This window comes from Primulina eburnea, chromosome 13, assembly GCF_022965805.1.
Source record: "Primulina eburnea isolate SZY01 chromosome 13, ASM2296580v1, whole genome shotgun sequence".
Lineage (NCBI taxonomy): Eukaryota > Viridiplantae > Streptophyta > Magnoliopsida > Lamiales > Gesneriaceae > Primulina > Primulina eburnea.
This window is the reverse complement of record NC_133113.1, coordinates 32381033-32399889: the sequence shown is the minus strand read 5'-3', so window position 1 is coordinate 32399889 and position 18857 is coordinate 32381033. Positions and strand designations below refer to the sequence as shown.

Here is an 18857-nt window from a genome sequence, read left to right as displayed (position 1 = left end):
TGATACTAGTTTAAATTAATTACCTATAAAAAAAGAATGTAAAATAATTATTTAAAAAATTAATCATATAAAATAAAATTTCGCCTTGAAAATTATCCCACTGCACGAGTCCGCGACGTCGAAATTTGAACTATATACAATTTTTTGTTTTATATTTCTCCCAAAGAAAGAAGTTGAAAATGAGATTTTATTTATTTCACGTCCTTGGGCTTTTAAAACATGATTGGTCGTTTGGTGGGCGTAAAATAAAACTGATAAATACGTAATATACAACTAACTGATAAAATAAAGTATTATATTGAATGAAATTAAAATAATTTTAGTAAAAAATCACAGCATAGCTAATTATTAATCAAGTTGGAGATAAACTTTTTTTCTTTTTTAATTATGATCTTGAATTTATTATTGAAAAACGTTACAACTAATATGAGACGAAATATTATGTTACATTTGGTATTCCAAACTGTGCTACAATTTGCTCAAACAAGCTCCGTTTGCACAAATTATTAAAAATTAAACACACTAAATATCATGAATGAACAAAATACAATCAATCATTGATAAAACATTATATTCATCTAATTTTAAAAAATAAATCGATGTCTCAAACATATAAATTATTAAAACGATATATTGATGATTTTTTAATTAGAGATGAATCGAGTGTTTTTATCAAATATCAATTGTATTTTGTTCATCCATGATGTTTAGTGCTTTTAAATTTTAATAATTTGTACAAGCTTGATTAATTTGAACAAAGTGTAACACAGTTTGAAACACTAAATATTGCAGATGATTTCATCTCCGCTGATACACCTGATTTAGTTGTAGCATTTGGATTTGGTACGTGACCCTCGCAAAATGTGTGGATCCTCTCTTTATGAACGGTGGGTTGCTCGTGGGGTGTAGCATATTCTTTGCCTTTTACGGTGGTGGTGGCTTGCCTCTGCCCATGGTTGCAGAGCAATCAAGATCCCGGGCCTTCAAATCTGGTCGTTTATGTGGTGGATTTCCACATATTAATTGTATGAACAAGTTTATTAATTCTAATTAAATGCTTTTTTTAGCTATTTTTCTATCAAAACATTGAAAAATTATAGCCCGACTGATACTCACTTTCGATGTGACATAGCCTGAGAACTGAAAAAAATGTGTTTCCATACCAATATTTTCAAATTTATACATTCTTTTTTTTTTAATATATTTGATTCATATTCGAAATGAATATGTTTCTTAAAAATGAATTCCAACTTTATTTGCAATATGTATAGCAGATCAGTTACAGTTTTGCTGTTTTTAAATTGTATTTTTATGTTAAAATAAAATATAAAAACTTTTATTTGAATCTGAAATTATAAACTGAGATCGATGGAAGCAACAAACCAAAAAATACGTAATGTTTGATTTTTCTTTAAAGGAATTTTTATTTGGGAAGAAGTAAAAATGTATTTTTGGATATTAATTTATGATAGATGATTTTTAATTGTGCATATCGCATCATATAAAAGTTTATTTGGTATATATTGTACAGATCTTTCAATTTCACCGATAAATCAATACAATTTCGATCTCATAATTATCCATATATTTTCCTATTTCAAGTGGTGGAGTTTTCCCGAGACCCTGCTCGATGCCATTTTCCTTTTGACTAGGTCTAAAAAATATAAACTATTATTTTTATAATTAATACAAAATTAAGTTGAAGTAAGCATCAGTGAATTTGAAGCCCCACACGTCTAAAGGACTGAATATCGACAAAAACCTTGATTGCCTAAAGCCTTCCTGGAACTTTGAATTCTAAATAATAAATAAATTTAATCCAAGCCATAATTTTTATTTTTTCTATTACCTCATATTAGCTTAGACAGTAGCTTAGATTTTTAATTATTCTGTTAACATAGCAGTTAAGTGGTTGTTAGTTTGGTTAGTTAGTTAGTGGGCTTATATTCATGTAAACAACAGATTGTTCTGATTCATTCAATTCAGAGAAGGAAATATTCCCCATCTCTCTCTCTCTTCATTTCCGCTTAATACCTCAAATATGTTTATATATATATATATATATATATATATATATATATATATATATATATATTGATGATATGGTAAAAATCCTATCATATCATTAATTATATTTTAGAGGTGTCACAAAATATTATATGGATATGCAGAAATCTAGTTACCATGTATTACAAAATTCTATATCAACTAAGACTCTACACCTATAAATAAAGGGCTCCTAAACCCTAATCAAGGTACGATTTCATGTACAATTAGCGGAGTCATCTCACACGTTTTCTTTGATACACAGTTATATTTTTGGAGTGGTTTGATTCGGTATATTGAAGAATTGGTTCGTGATTATCGATTCAAGGTATTTTTATGGATGCACATTTTTTGAGCCCATCAATGGCGCCGTCTGTGGGAACGAAATTTATTCCCATGATTGGATCTACTGGTTGAATTGAGAAAAAGAACAAAGAGAAAACCCATCACCGCACCCTATCATATACATGGAACAAAATACACTGCAATTCCCCCACCAAGCCGCCAGATACCCACTCGTGATTTCTTAACCAGCCGGAAAAATCAAACAAGACATGTATTCCCCAACGCATATCCGATCGTCACTGAACCCCCCCTCCATGCCACGTTTTTTCTAGAACTCTGCCACGTGAACTACATAGGTCTCCCCACCACAAAGCCCACATCGCCGCTCCTTAACGGTTCGTCACTTTCGATCCTTCGCTATTACACTCACTGTCGAGAACCACAGTTCGAGTTGTCGACCCACAAGCATGCTTCACCGTACGCTGTTCAGTTAAGCACCAGTCTTGCTCTTCGCTTCGCCATCTCAGCCGCATAACTATGGACCCAACAGATTTCTTGATTGGATTGTCACTAAGTCGATGATCATGTCTCCTCGAGATCTGTGATTTGTTTTTCAATTCTCGCATGCTGCATTCTAATTGTTCCATGGAATGCTTGAGTTAACCGATCTCAGACACGCATACCTCATGAAAGATTTCAACGATTTGACAGAATTACGGTGCTCAGATTGGTGTTAAGGATGAATCTATGCTTGTTGGCAGCCATAATTAAGCCGGAGTGGTATTGAAAACCCCGAGTTGAGTTCTTTCAATCGAAGGTTTTCAAGAACTGTTATCAGCCTTGTTCTTCTAGAGGCCATCAATGTTTCGTTCGAGTGCTTGCTCCTTGGTTCGAACTTATGGGCTTGGTTGCAGAAATTGAAGGGGCTGCCTTTATCTTTTGATTCTCCTGACTTTATAGGTTGAAATGTGTTCTTACACTTAATGGAGTTTCCGGGGGAAAACAAGAAAATTTCATCACCGTGTGCAGCCACCGTCCTCCTCACTCATAATACTCTATCAAAGATTAGGCTGAGAATCCATCTTCGAGGCATGCATTATATATTTTCTAATGGTGTGGCTTCGAAGCATCACTTATGGGCTCGCTACTTCAGAAGATAAGTGTTAATTGTTTTTACTGCTCAATTATGTTAAATATTATTTTATAAACTTTGTTTCATTGTTGACAAAGGGACATGTATCATTTGATAAATATGGATACACCCACTCACATCCTAAAAGACTGAAACACATAATATATTTATTTTCCATGTGATATTTTGATCTCGCCACTCGAAACAAATTAATTATGTAGTTAATTTTACATTATACTATGTATACTCGGTTTTGAGTTGTATGCATTAAAAAGTAAGATTTCTTGAACAACCGCCCGAGATTCATTAATGTTGTTATATGCACTCGTATGACTATATTTTTGTGAATTATTTTAGCAAAAGTGAGTTTTAGAGAAGCTAAGGGTTTCTTTAGTTAGCTTAGAAGGAAGTAATGAATTGGTTGACTGCAACAATATCCTTAAGTTACTTTTAACCAACTTATGCATATTCTTTGACAATCTAGAATGTCTCAAGAGCCAACCTTTATCATTATGCTAGGATACTCCCTTGCAGGTTGTGTAAGATTACCTATCGCTCCATTGTTACTCGTCTATGATAATTTATTTGCCTTGAACCACCTAAATCGAGCTAGGTGAATTTTTCGAATTGGGTTATTCACTTATTGATTTCGGGAATCATATTATTCATTGGGATTCATTGACTTTTTGGATCTTCATAGCTAAAGTATGCTGAATTTTTACTCCATGTTTCCATTGTCTAGTTGATAGAGCCGTGATGATTCAACTGAATTTTATTATGTTTGAGACTATGCTGACTCAATTTAGTATGACCTCTATATTGTTTTGTTTATTTTTAATGTAACTAGCTCGTAACTAGCTGCATGAGCTTGAGATCAAATTTCATGTGATATTTTAGATTTTTATGATGAATTATTTAATCTGAGCCAAATATGCCCAACCTCATACATAATTTCATCAAGTACTTGTCATGCTCGATTTTATTAAAATCACGATATTTCTCTCACTATATTTGAAGCTTTACAAAGCTCATAATATTTTATCAATGGGATAAGTTTCATGTACTTGAGATTTTATCATTATCCGAACAAGGATTTTTTATAATAAAGTTCTTACGTTGCATCATCCAATTCAAATATTTGAGATAATTATTTTCTGCTCTCTTTTGTCTCGTTTTTTGTGCTTCATTGCAGTGTCCTACAGCATGCTCGATGCACCGTGCCTGGGCTCCACTCATGTGATTTTCACTATCAGGCACCCCATCTCAGCCCCTCAGTAAGCCCGACATCGCTCGGCACCTCAGTAAGCCCGACCTTGCTCGGCACATCAGTAAAGCCCGACCTTGCTCGGCACTTCAGTAAGCCCGACCTTGCTCGGCACCTCAGTAAGCCCGACCTTGCTCGGCACCTCAGTAAGCCCGACCCAGCTCGGCACCTCAGTAAGCCCGACCTTGCTCGGCACCTCAGTAAGCCCAAATCTGCTTGGCAATTACATAAGCCCGACTTTGCTCGGCACCTCAGTAAGCTCGACCTTGCTCGGCACCTCAGTAAGCCCGACCTTGCTCAGCACCTCAATGCAATTACATAAGTCCGACCTTGCTCGGCACCTCAGTAAGTCCAACTCTGCTTGGCACCTCAGTAAGCCCGACCCAGCTCGGCACCTCAGTAAGCCCGACCTTGCTCGGCACCTCAGTAAGTCCAACTCTGCTTGGCAATTACATAAGCCCGACTTTGCTCGGCACCTCAGTAAGCCCGACCTTGCTCGACACCTCAGTAAGCTCGACCTTGCTCGGCACCTCAGTAAGCCCGACCTTGCTCGGCACCTCAATGCAATTACATAAGCTCGACTTTGCTCGGCACTCAGATATTATCTATAACTCTTTATTTGAGCTTGGTTTTCAGCAGACTATTATCTATAGCTCTTTATTTGAGCTCGGTTTTCAGCATGATCTTATCTATAACTCTTTATTTGAGCTCAATTTTCAGCAGACTATTATCTATAGCTCTTTATTTGAGCTTGGTTTTCAGCAGACTATTATTTATAGCTCTTTATTTGAGCTCGGTTTTCAGCATGATCTTATCTATAACTCTTTATTTAAGCTCGATTTTGAGCAGACTATTATCTATAGCTCTTTATTTGAGCTCGGTATTCAGCTGGATATTATTTATAGCTCTTTATTTGAGCTCGGTTTTTAGGAGGATTATAGCTCTTTATTTGAGCTTGGTTTTCAGCAGTCTTTGATCTATAGCTCTTTATTTGTGCTCGATTTTCAGGAAGATATTATCTATAGCTCTTCATTTGAGCTCGATTTTCAATAGGATCTTATTTATACTTAGCTCGGTTATTAGCAGGATATTCTTTATGGCTCTTCATCTGAGCTTGACTTTCAGTAGTCGATATATCTCGAACTTCTTGTTTATGCTGGTCTCAACATCTTGACTCGGTTTTTATTAAGAGTATAGCCACTCTTGGCTCTTTTGACTCTCTAGCGACTCAATAGGAAAGAGCATATATTTGACTACCAATTCAGTAACAGATGACTACGTTGACCGTTTGTTTGGCTCACCTCAAAAAGTACACTCCACAACAAACGCTCAAAGGACACTATTACATGCAACTAGAATATTATCTTACATACTCTAAAATATAATTCATTCATTTAACGTTCCTCCATCATTTCACTCGTCGTCACTTTTTTGCGGGGGGTACTAGTGATGATATGGTAAAAATCCTATCATATCATTAATTATATTTTAGAGGTGTCACAAAATATTATATGGATATGCAGAAATCTAGTTACCATGTATTACAAAATTCTATATCAACTAAGACTCTACACCTATAAATAAAGGGCTCCTAAACCCTAATCAAGGTACGATTTCATGTACAATTAGCGGAGTCATCTCACACGTTTTCTTTGATACACAGTTATATTTTTGGAGTGGTTTGATTCGATATATTGAAGAATTGGTTCGTGATTATCGATTCAAGGTATTTTTATGGATGCGCATTTTTTGAGCCCATCATATATATATATATATATATATATATATATATATATATATATATATATATATATATATATATATATATAATTTCTTCCATCGTAGTGTATAGAATCCATTTATCACAATTTTCTATCATATCATACATAATCTTCCAAACATATTTTTAAAATTTTGGATCCCATTATTATTTATCAGCTTCTGTGCATTAACACCGCTTGTTTTTTGTCGGCATGAAAATATTTTTATATAGGATATCCGTCCTAACCTTTAAATACAAACAAAAAATATGAAGTTTATCGATGTTTTTTATTTTGAATTCAGATATTCACACAAACATCTTGTATAAAACACGTCGAAAGTAACATCCTCTATGTATGACATACAAAACTGCATTTCCTCTTATTACTATTTTTAAAGTTTCAATTCATATGAATAAAAAATTTCATATTTTCTTAAAATCTTATTTTATTTTCAGTCAAAGGATTTACATGAATTTAAATTGAAACATGAAGGGTGTTTTCATGCTTCCAAGTTGATATAAGATTAAGAGAGTATTTATATAATGAAATTTTGATTAAAATATACACAATGTGATTGAAAATGAGAGGTTTGAAATTATTGAATGTATCAATAATCTACATTTTTAATTGCCATACAAAGTTAATTAAAAAATAATCTCGCGCCGACTTGTATTAATTATTTTTTTTTTTCAACTCGCTCGCAAAGCTCTGTGCAATTCAGTGAATAGTTTAGAAATAAAACTCAATATTTACAAAGAAATTACAAAGAGACATGTGAGTTATGAAACTGGCTAAAACTAAATAATCAATTAATTGTCATTAATTTTCAAATCAATGTGGAATTTTTTGCTAATGATGGTCTGCGTGATTTATTCGTAAAAAAATTAAACGCGTATGGAAAAGTCTTCAAGGAGAAAACACATAAATAAATATCTCCACGAATTGTTTTTAATATTGATTATTATCGGATCTAAGATGTTGGGAAATTAATAAATAAATAAATAAATGGGATATTGTTGTACATAGACAGACAGGGTAATTGTCCTTTTAGGCATAGTTTGGTACACATGATAGGATAAATGTGTGATATATAATATAAGGATAAGTTAAGGATAAATAAGATGTAGGATATTATATTTAATGTTTGGTATGATTTTAATAAGAGTGATTAAATTTATATATTAGATTGTAATGACAAAATTAACCTTATCATAATAAATTTTATAATTTCAAAGTTGTTGCTTGAGTTAATATTTTTTATCTGTTCATGTGCCGATAGTACTTTCATGATTTATTTAATTTTACTTAATTTTATATATTATATAATATGATAATTGAGACCTTGATTTTGTGAGTCAAGTCAAATATCAATTTTTAAGGTTAATCGAGTGATACTAATAATTTTATTGAGATTTATAAAAATTATTTATATAATTACCATAATATATAATATATAAAAATAAATATAAATGGGTACTAATTAAGGTACATTTGTAGTGTATTTTTATCATTAAATTAAAATACTCACACCTTCTATTAGGGATATTTTATCCTTCTAAAAAATTATTATCAAGGGCCCATGATATTATCATGAGCTTTTTAAAATGTACCAAACATGGGATAAAGAGGATTATTTATCAATCCCTCTCTTATCCCATGTACCAAACTATGCCTTAGAGTCCTCGGTAGCCACAATTTTTTTTTGTAATTTAAAATTTTATGTCTTCTTTTGTTGAAGGGACTAATTAGTAATCAAATAATTTAATTAAGAGATAAATAAAGGTAAAAACTTGTGTGAGACAGTCTCACGGGTCGTATTTATTTGTGATACAGATCTCTTATTTGAGTTATCCGTGAAAAATATTAATTTTTACTGCGAAGAGTATTACTTTTTATTGTGAATATCGTAGGATTGACTCGTCTCACAGATAAGATTCGTGAGATCGTTTGACAAGAGACCTGTTCTAAATAAATTATGTTGATTGAGTTTTACATGTGAGTGGGCGTTATAACACTCACTCACATGAGAGAGAGTGTGAGGCATTCATCTGTATGAACGTCTTTGTGTCAGTTTATTTTTTTAAAAAAATTGCACACTTAGCGACGGTTTTGTGGAACCCACGATTTTTGATGAGGTGGTGGATGTTATAGAGTGTCCTAATTAATTACTGCCTATGTTCTTTTTCGATTACACTGGCTTCTTTTTTATTTTTCATTTTTTCGATTATCTCAAAAACATATAAAATATGAAGTTTGTTTATAATATTTTTCAGTTAATATTTTTAATAGGCAAAAACTTGTATGAGACGGTCTCACGGGTCAAATTTTGTGAGACGGATCTTTATTTGGGTAATCCATGAAATAGTATTGCTTTTTATGCTAAGAGTACTACTTTTTATAGTGAATATGGGTAGGATTGACCCGTCTCACAGATTAAGGTCCGTGAGACGGTCTCACATGAGACCTACTCTTTTTAATATGTGTTAAAAATTAAACAAACTTTATATATTTCGGACATATATAATACGACGTCGGCTGACATTGGATACATCAAAATCAATATGAAGACGTCCAAGAGAGATACAAGGATATATACGGTCATGGATGAGTTGGAAATTCAAATTTTGTGTCGCAGTCTATTTTGAAAAACCGAAAACAAAGTGAATCTTGTTGATTAAATTTCCGATGAGACGGATTGTTATTCGTGAAGACATGTAAATCATGTTTATATTTACAATAAAAATTAATATTTTTTTTATAAATGATCCAAATAAAAAATCGATATCATAAATTGATTAACGATATCGTTTTGTGGTTTTTAATTGATATTTTTTTTTAAAAAAAGACATATGATGGAAATTATTGTAAACTGGATCGGTATTTCGAATTTTCGAGCAATCTAAATGATATCCAAGTAAAAATAATTTTTTTTTTATCACTAGCAGATTAGATATTCGGAATAGATTTTATCTAATCTTTTGGATAGAAATAATACTAAAATATGATTGGACGTAATATCGTCACTTCCTCCATGACGATGATAAGAGTTCGTCAGCAACGTGTCGTTTTATTTATTTAAAAATCGTGCGAAAATAATGAGGAGTTATGACGCGGAAGCCAAGGGTTAAAAGAAAAGAATCTTTGAATGGTTCGTTATGTTGACTTTTATAAAAATTATATATTTTTTTATTATTATAAATGACAAACAAACAAAACTATATTGTATAATAATACCACAAAACTCAAAACGTAATTGATTAAGCGATTCAGACATTATAAGGGATAAATTTATTTTTTAGATTAAATGATTTTCGAATAATATAGATCCTTGTTTCCACTAATTTAAAGGCATTTTCTCTTTGAAATATTTAGGCGAAGAATTTATGTATACCTACGAGTTGCCAAGAAAATGCCCCATAATCAAGTGCAGAAACATCACTCTTTTTTCGTTTGAAACTTAATAATTTCTCACTATTTGTCGATGGCTGTTAATCGACGCCACCACATTATCTATTTTTTTAGTGACGTGACACACGATGTAAACCTTAAATCCGACAATAGTTTGCAAATCAAGTTAATAAGGTAAATCATATTCGACAAGTCATACGTGACAAGTTCAAATGCGAATGTGTTGACAAGGAAAATCGAACTCTTTATCATTAGCTAATCATTCACATACTCCACCAACTCAAACACTTTATTAAGAATATGACAAAAGAACGGATTACGTTTTGTGATTACATTTTTAAAGTATTTGTGAATACGGATTTATATCTATCATGAAAGTAATATTTTGAATATACAAAATAATATTTTTTTATAAATAGATAAAGATTCATATCATGAAATTAATATATTAGAATAAAAGTTTTTGGAATAAAAAAATCTATAATGTGGTGGCGTTTTGAAGTGGTCAGCTTATCTCTGTTCTCCCACCACCATTCGCATACCATCCAAACCATCTTTTCGTTTATTTTCCACACCTTTTGTTCTTTTATAAATCCCTCCTTCCCCTCTCCTTCGTTCTAAGAGAAGCTTCCACTTATACCTCAGAAAATCTCTCACCATCTTCACTCCCAATTTTCCCACATTTTCTTGGTAAAGAAAAAAGGCTTTTCATTTTATTATTGATGTAATCTAGAATCAAACTCCCAATTTCAACTTCTCTTGATCAGAACCAGTTGAGCCCAAACACTAGTATTATTATTCTTTATTATTTGGAATGGAGAAAGTGGGAATTTGGGATCAAGAGAGTGTGATCTGTGAGCTAACTCAAGGGAGGGAATATGCAAATCAGCTGCAAAAGGAGCTTAATCCCCCTGCTACTTCAGGAGAGGCCTGTGCTTTTCTACTGCAGAGGATACTTTCTTCTTACGATAATGCTTTGACTCTGCTTGAGTACATGGCTTTACTTGGATATGGAGAACGCCCTTCGAAAATTTCTGCTTTCAGTGTATTGGAGTCACCTGTTTCGTCTGAGGGTAACCACCGGAGTGAAGCATCGGACACGGATTCTAATGATCAAATCCGCGTTTCGAAGAAAAGGTATTAACCCTTTATTGGTGATTTACATTTGGATCAATCTTAATATCTTTATTTTGACTCATATTTTTTTCTTGGGCATTTACAGAAAGACACTGCCAAAATTGAGTGAACAAGTGCGGGTGTGCTCCGAGACAGGAGTTGGAAATGACGGCTATAATTGGAGGAAATATGGACAGAAAGATATTCAGGGGACTACTCATCCAAGGTGAGACATCATGTAGAGTTGGCTTAGTGTTATTGTATTTAAATCCTTTTGTTTCTTGGATAATAGCTAAATGTAGAAATTCATTTATAACACTACGTTGATTGAGAGAAATTTTGGAGTGATTTTATCATCTTGATGTCTACTGGGCCATACCCAAGAACTCATTTCGATGACTACTAAGAACTTCAGAACCTTATTTTCAGTGAAGACCAGACCATACCATGAGTATTTGGTGGTGACATGACATGTAACAAAGGTGTTAAAATTTGCAGGGCATATTTTAGATGCACTCATCGCCATACACAAGGATGTCTGGCAACAAAACAAGTTCAACGAACCGATGAATATCCGGAAACCTTTGATGTAATTTACAGGGGTAAACACACATGTAGGCAGGAGATGATGAAGCATATGGTAATGTCGATTCAGAAGGAAAGAAGAAGAAGAGAGCACAAAACCGGACCTTAAAGTTGAAACTCAACAAAAGTACAATGAGGAGGAGAATTTTCTTGATTTTTCGTTTCCTACTACCCCAGTTGCATGTGAAAACATGGGAATGCGATTCAGCTCGGAACCTAGGAGCTTCGTTGAATCGAGCTATTCGACTCCGTTTCTGTCTCCAGCAACACCAGAGTCCTATTTCTCACTCTCTCCAAGGCAGATGAATGATTTTGGGATTGACCACCATTTACCGAGTTCAGAATCAGATTTAACTGAGATAATCCCAAACCCAACTCCCTTGGCAGATTTCCCACCCGGCGACTTGGATTTCTTGATCGACTTTGTTGATTTTGACACTCCTTTTCCGTGATGCCTTTGATTGCTTCTAATAAAGTTACACAGTTTACAGCTTCGCCCTCACGCAGTATTTGGTGACAAAGAAATAATTTTTTCTGCTTCCTAATGTGATTATATTCCTTCAGTTTGTGTTGTGGAGTCTTCTCTGACTCTTGAAACCACAGGGAGTTCACCGAGTTTTTCTTTCCTTTTCTTTTCTTTTCTTTTCTTTTTCCCTGTCTCAATGTGATTGATTATGTCATCTTTTTAGTTGTAAGAAATTGGAATTTTGATAATTAGATGGGGTAAGAACATGTGTCCACCCTTTCTTGTTGAGGAGTTTTGACAGTAAATAAAAACATCCTTAATTTATTCTTTTGCTACGGATCTTGTTTTGTTTATGCAACTGAATGATGCGCGCTTTGTCAGATGAACAATCCATGTTAATTCTTGCCCTTCAGGGATGCAATATTGTTGACATTTTCTTGAACATGTTAGCAAGCAAAGGGAACAAGTTTAATTAAAACTTGTCAGCCACGAATCCAAAATGCAGCATCAAAAACCACTTTAAAATATCATTTAAAAAAAAATCAGTCTATTTTTGTAATTGACGTGAAGCATTTTTTTGATATTGTAGATGAAATAGAACAAAACAATGTTTAAATTGGATCGCTGACCTATAGAGTTATCAAAACAGATTAAGGCTCGCCCAATCTTGAAAAATAGATAGGTCTACCCCAAAATGCAACCAAGTTGCGGGACAGGCCCACTTCGCCCCGTAACGTAGATAAGCAGATTTTAACGTTTTTCAGCCAATTGTCCTATTCCACGGGGCATGCCATATCTTTTTTAGTGGTGTTGTAAAACCAGACATGTCTTGTTGATAAGTTCTATAAAATTTATGTTTTCCTAAAGAAAAATGACAGTATAACAATGTTACACATCATTGTATATCATTTCGCTAACCTTAAAATAGGATAAAAACTTGTGTGAGACGGTCTCACGAATCGTATTTGTGAGACGGATCTCTTATTTGGGTCATCCATGAAAAATTATTACTATTTATGCTAAGATTATTATTTTTTATTGTGAATATCGATAGGATTGACTCGTCTCACAGATAAAGATTCGTGAGACCATCTCACAAGACACATACTCAAATATATGGGGAGTAATGTTTGGGGCCATCTTATTGTCAATAAAAAGTTATTATATCGTTGTTGAAATTGTTATTATCGTCATTATTAAATATAAGTAATTTGCATTCACGTTACCTACATTTTATGTATTTAAAACTTGTTTTCATCGGCATGTTAAAACTTTTACACTTGATTAGTAATATAAATGTCAAATCCATATAATATAGGAAAAATAAATCTAAATAACCTTACTAGTTTTATAAGACGATTGGTGCATGGTGGATAAACAACTTGATTTTATTGATACCAAACTCTTGTGGCCCCGAGCGAGCCAAGCCACTGGGTCCATCGCCCCTAGGTCGGACCCAACCAGATCGTTCAAGGACTAACAGGTTGCAATGTTGGGTGCATCAATTACTAGAGATCGTTCGACTAGGTCGGAACCCATCATAGATCGCCCAAGGGCTAATAGATAGCTATGTTGAGAGCATCCATTACTAGAGATCGTCCAACTAGGTCGGACCCCACCATAGATCGCCCAAGGACTAATAGGTCGCTATGTTTGAAGCCTCGTGAACAGGCCGGATTGAATAGAACAGATCAACGGAATATCCTGCCAATAATGGAATCAAATCGATCTAAGAGTCGGTATCATTGAACCTCTTACTCACTTTTAGCATGGAAGATCATTATGGGGATGTGGTGTTATTGGGAGGTATCTGTTCGCTTGATAGCGACGAGGCAAGCGCCCCATCCGAGAATACCATAAGGAAAAGGACTTGCCTTCCAGCCTTGAACCCGGCCTCCAAAGTCAACCCTCTCCGGGCGACCTCCCAACTTAATACAAAGTAACTACTCCGTCGGCAGATGGAGTATCCCATAAATCAGGGTTTTTACTCGGATTTGGGGGATACATGTTTCAGAGGTGGGCGTTTACACTCAAAATTGACCATAAATGGTATTCCTTCTACAATATAAATACGAGGTTTGATTTATGATTATGAGAATCTTCTTCGATATTCACTTAATATACACTTGTCATTTTTCCAGTATTCAACTTGAACGTTGGATGGAATACACCGGAATACGTCTCCAGCCCCTTCTCTCATGTTCTTCATCTGTTTTCAGGCAAGCAGCATCAAACATTTCTCTGTGTTGACCCGGAAGTACCAACCCATAGGTTGCTTTTAAACATACTATTCATACATTAAATAATATACAAAATTGATATTCACGAGAAATTTAGGGTCCGATTCCGGTAAGTGTCACTAGTACAGACGCGGGGTTTTAAAATTGTTCTGAGTCTGAAATCACGAAGAAAACCGGACAGGAGGGTGTCTGGCGTAGCCCCCGACGCTCAAGTCAGTGACTGAGGATATATGGAGAGCAGCTAAAGGTGCTGCTGAAAACAATATAGTGAATAACTATAACTGAACACTCAAACCTGATATTTATAGGAGAATACATGAGTCCTTGATGAGTTTGTCTTCCATTTGGACTTGAGATGAGCCAAGAGTAGTGGACCATCCATGGGGTATCACACAATAAAAATTATTTTAATTCACATCAGTCATCAACAAATTCAGTATTGCTATGATAATAATTGATTTTCAAGAGGAAATTCGATGCTACCCATATATCAGAGTCCTACTTTGGACATGCAGTTAGATATTGAGGCCAGCCACGAATTTCCCTTTTTTATTTCATCAGGTTAATGAGATAACTCTACTATTCGCCATTAAGGACCCGAAAAATTTAATGGATATGATGCGTAGGGTGTGTGAAGATGCATGAGTGGGCAGTGGAAAAGGACAAAGACAGTAGTACATCAAAGCATAACGGAAAGCGTCGAAGAACGTGCATTATAAGATCGCCAGTTAATTTATCACCAGTTGCTCAAGAAAATACAAGATTACCAAGTAAACAAATAGCAACAGATTTCAAAGTGGGTAATTTTGAACAAACTAGCTAGATCCCAGATGAATAAATTTATAGCCCAACATCTGCTTTTCTCTTTGCGCAGCTGACGCTATCATCCAAAACCATTTTCCAATCAAATTTATACTCGAAACCTCTTCTCGTAAGCAGCGTAGAAACGCACTTGGTTTCTCTTTTCAGGCATTCAAATCGCCTGAAAACAGAACAAATTACAAATTTTAGTCGATGATTAGGGTCGCAGAAATGCCCTTAACCTGCTTGAAACAAGAACTATAATTAAAGCCTAGTACTTACAAACGTAAAAACTTACTCTTTCTTGATGCTAAATTCTGGATACTTGCTCCGGTAGTAGCTGGCGATTTCAGCTATGGAAACATATCCGTTGGAACATAAAAATCGACCACTGATAGAGCCCTCTTTCATGCAGAAAATGTGGGCATTAGACACGTCCTCAACGTGAACAATTGGGACTCTTGCAAGCAGCTCTTCCAAGAATTTCAGGGAGTTGTACGCAGATTCATCATTTGTCAGCGGCGCTAAAATTGTCTGTATGCTTCCGGGCGTGCTTGTCATTAGAGTTTCGCCACCCACAAGGCCACAGGCCAGTGTTACCACCTCTATCTTGCCATTGCCAGATCTCAAAATTTCCTTCTCAGCCAATGTCTTTGACAGTGCGTATTCCTACAAAAGTTCACGGTTTTATTCCTATTTCCTGGCTAGAACACGTTCACTCTAACGTCGAATCGTTCACCCTAAAAAACTTCAAGTTTTTATGTAAAATTTTGAAGAACACATACAATTAACCACTCGAGTACTCAAAAAGAACATAATCTGAGAAGCCGGTCATCTACCTGAAGAACAATATTGCTGCAAGTGTTAGAGAAATCGAGAGGCGTCCAACAAGTTTCGTCCATGACTTCTTTGTATCCACTCCCATCTTCCTTCAATGGCGAAGCAGCAACCACAGAGGCAGTGTAGACAAGCCTCCTCACTGTTCCTGATCTGATGCAAATACTTGCAATGCTCCTGGCTGAATCAACAGTGGCATCCACCATATTGTCATGCTGTTTTATTGTCGAAATCAATCTTAAATCTCTTGAACAAAATGGAATGTTAGAACAAAAATAGAAAACTGCATTTACTTTATTAAAAAGAGAAAACCTTGAATCCCGGGGAGTGGAGCAATGGCGTTGCAGCATGGAAAACAAACTCACAACCTTGGATTGCTTCCTCAAATTCCTCAGGTTTATAAATATCGGCTTCAAACAGCTTCAATCTTGTGTCTGCCCCGTGAAAGCTCTTCAAGATGTCTATCTTTGGATTATCATCTGTTAATCAAATCCATTCGTAACATTAGAACCAACAAAAACAAAAAATGGTAAAAAAAAGATATGTATAGACAATAGTTACAAGGATATACATATAGATCGAGTGTGTGCTCGTGTCTCCCCGGAAATCAAGAATTCCAACAGCCTCACATGAATCTGATCTCTACCCAAAATCAACAATAAAAAGCTGTAAAAAGGAACAGTATAGTAGCAATTTACGCGCGCGCGCGCACACCTAGTTTCCTTAGTGTTGCATGTACAGTATACCCTTCATCAAGTAGTTTCTTTACCAACGAAGAAGCGATATAACCCGAGCCTCCGGTCACACAAACCACACAACCACCCTTGTCCATTATTTCTTGGTTGATTTTCGGAGCTTGCAATTGTGCCACGCATTTGTATATCCAAAGTCAGACAGTGATAAGATAGAGTTCCTCTTTAAAATAATAAAATATTCAGAAAATAAATAGACTCATATGTCAGTATTAATCCAGTGCCACGCAAATGATAAAACAAAATTTGTGCCCTACAACTAATGCTGCCTGAGTTATCGCTCCAAAGCCAGATTGGATTTGAACCACTATCGAAAATTAAACAAATCCGTTTATCGGAGTTCGGACCGGGGATTCTGGTCATCATGGCCTGTCTAACCGACCGATCCAGTAACGGGAGGAAAAGGATCCACCCGACTTCTGCAATATCTTTATAAACCGGTCGGTTTTTGGGATACTTTTTTTAAGATTATCCTCGTCTACTTGGGGTATTTTATTTTTTAACCTCAGTCAACTATTTTTTTTTTTAGAAATTGACCTTCTCTGGTATATTTCGAATACACTTGAAGAGATTATTTTCTTAAAAAAATAATTGACCGATGTTATTTAATCAATTTTCCCTGTCTTTTTCTAAACTTGCAATGTTTCATGGATTTATTTTTTAAACTTTTCTTACTTTGAGAAACGTTTTTGTATTATGCAAAAAATTTATTGAATTAGCTATATCAAATTGTCGCCAACGCAATTCGGCCCAAACCGAACACAATTTAATTGGTCAAACGTATACTAAGCATCCAATAGGCTCTGGCCCATTTTTCCAAATTAATAGAGCATTAAACGATACCTACTATAGATAATAATAACTCAGTTGTCACTCGATTAATTTTTATATCTAACTAGAACTAAAATCAGTTAAAATTAATTTTAAAAAAATTATAATATAGGAAGAAACACGTTTTTACGTGGTAAACAAAAAAAAACATTTTATTTTTATCAAAGGTGCTCCGTTTAGATATTTTATAATATATCTAAAGGGAGGTTTATATATTGTCGGGTGCAATAATTATCTATGTTTGGTAGATCGATCGGATCGTGGTATTTGAACTGCTGTGTAGTTTAAAAAATTTGAGTTGCATTATTATCTTCAGTTATAACTTTTGGTAAAACGATAAGCGATCGATTTTAAAATTGGTAATTGATTTATGATAATATATCTCAGAGGTTTATATATTGTCGGGTGCAATAATTATCTATGTTTGGTAGATCGATCGGATCGTGGTATTTGAACTGCTGTGTGTCTAGTTTAAAAAATTTGAGTTGCATCATTATCTTCAATTATAACTTTTGGTAAAGCGATAAGCGATCGATCTTAAAATTGGTATCAGAGCCAAGATCACCGGTTTGATTCCCATTAATTACAAAAAGTGCAATTATTGGAAGAGAAATTGTTGGGTGCAATAATTGTTCAATTTTAGTTGAATGATCAAACCGTAGAGCTTGAACTCCTGTGTCGTTTAAAAGATATGAGTTGTACCATTACCATCAGCTATAATTTTTGAACAAGCGATAAACGTTCGACCCTATATATATTTAAATACTATATATATATATATATGGAAAATTATGAGCTTAAGACACCACATAAAATTAAAGTATGTAACTTGTCCCCGCTTTCTCGAAATCTTAAACATCATAATCTGGTGATGTGTAGCATTCACTGAGAATTTTTTAAGAAAGGGTACTTATGTTTTTATGGAGCTTGTGGATTAAACTGTATGCGATTCTTGCATTAATATATATCGGAGGTCTCTTTTAGCCATGGAAGACAATATCACTAGAAGAAACTACATTATTTATCTATCAATATAGAAATAGAATCTCCTTCTAAGTTAAAAAAATCCAGGAATTTCATCGATCCATTTAAAAACTCCACTAAAAAAGTTCTCACATAAATTATCGTTTTGCATCTCAAATCAACTCATTAATAGACAATACAGTTTTCTCTCTCTAATTTTTTTTTTCTTATTATCGTTTTCATCTCTCATTTTATATATGCATGCTCAATATCGTCGTTAAGGCAATCTTCAACCTATATTATCTATTTTTTAACCTCTATACTCTAAAATAGAAATCGTTGATCTTTATTTTCAAAAACGTTCTCCA

At 34.4% G+C, this 18857-nt stretch overlaps 1 protein-coding gene, 1 long non-coding RNA gene and 1 pseudogene across 3 annotated transcripts; 1 reads left to right on the top strand and 2 right to left on the bottom strand.

Annotated features, from left to right (window-relative positions):
* The first annotated feature begins 10432 nt into the window (after nt 1-10432).
* Nucleotides 10433-12389, top strand: LOC140810078 (probable WRKY transcription factor 53; annotated as a pseudogene).
* A 441-nt stretch (nt 12390-12830) lies between these two features.
* On the bottom strand, nt 12831-14481 carry LOC140809982 (uncharacterized). The gene is made up of 3 exons (XR_012113217.1): nt 14392-14481; nt 13170-14274; nt 12831-12983 (listed from the first exon to the last, which is right to left on the bottom strand). It is a non-coding gene; the product is annotated as an uncharacterized lncRNA (long non-coding RNA).
* A 536-nt stretch (nt 14482-15017) lies between these two features.
* On the bottom strand, nt 15018-16849 carry LOC140810679 (NADPH HC-toxin reductase 1-like). 2 transcript variants are annotated; one of them, XM_073168549.1, is made up of 5 exons: nt 16658-16848; nt 16256-16422; nt 15946-16158; nt 15405-15775; nt 15018-15287 (listed from the first exon to the last, which is right to left on the bottom strand). In XM_073168549.1, the coding sequence occupies exons 1-5, from the start codon at nt 16773-16775 to the stop codon at nt 15146-15148; spliced, it is 1011 nt and encodes a 336-aa protein (XP_073024650.1). In that variant the 5' UTR covers nt 16776-16848; the 3' UTR covers nt 15018-15145. The 2 variants fall into 2 exon arrangements, with proteins under 2 accessions (XP_073024650.1, XP_073024651.1); XM_073168550.1 differs by having other exon boundaries at nt 15192-15287; nt 15385-15775; nt 16658-16849.
* Between the last annotated feature and the right edge of the window lie 2008 nt (nt 16850-18857).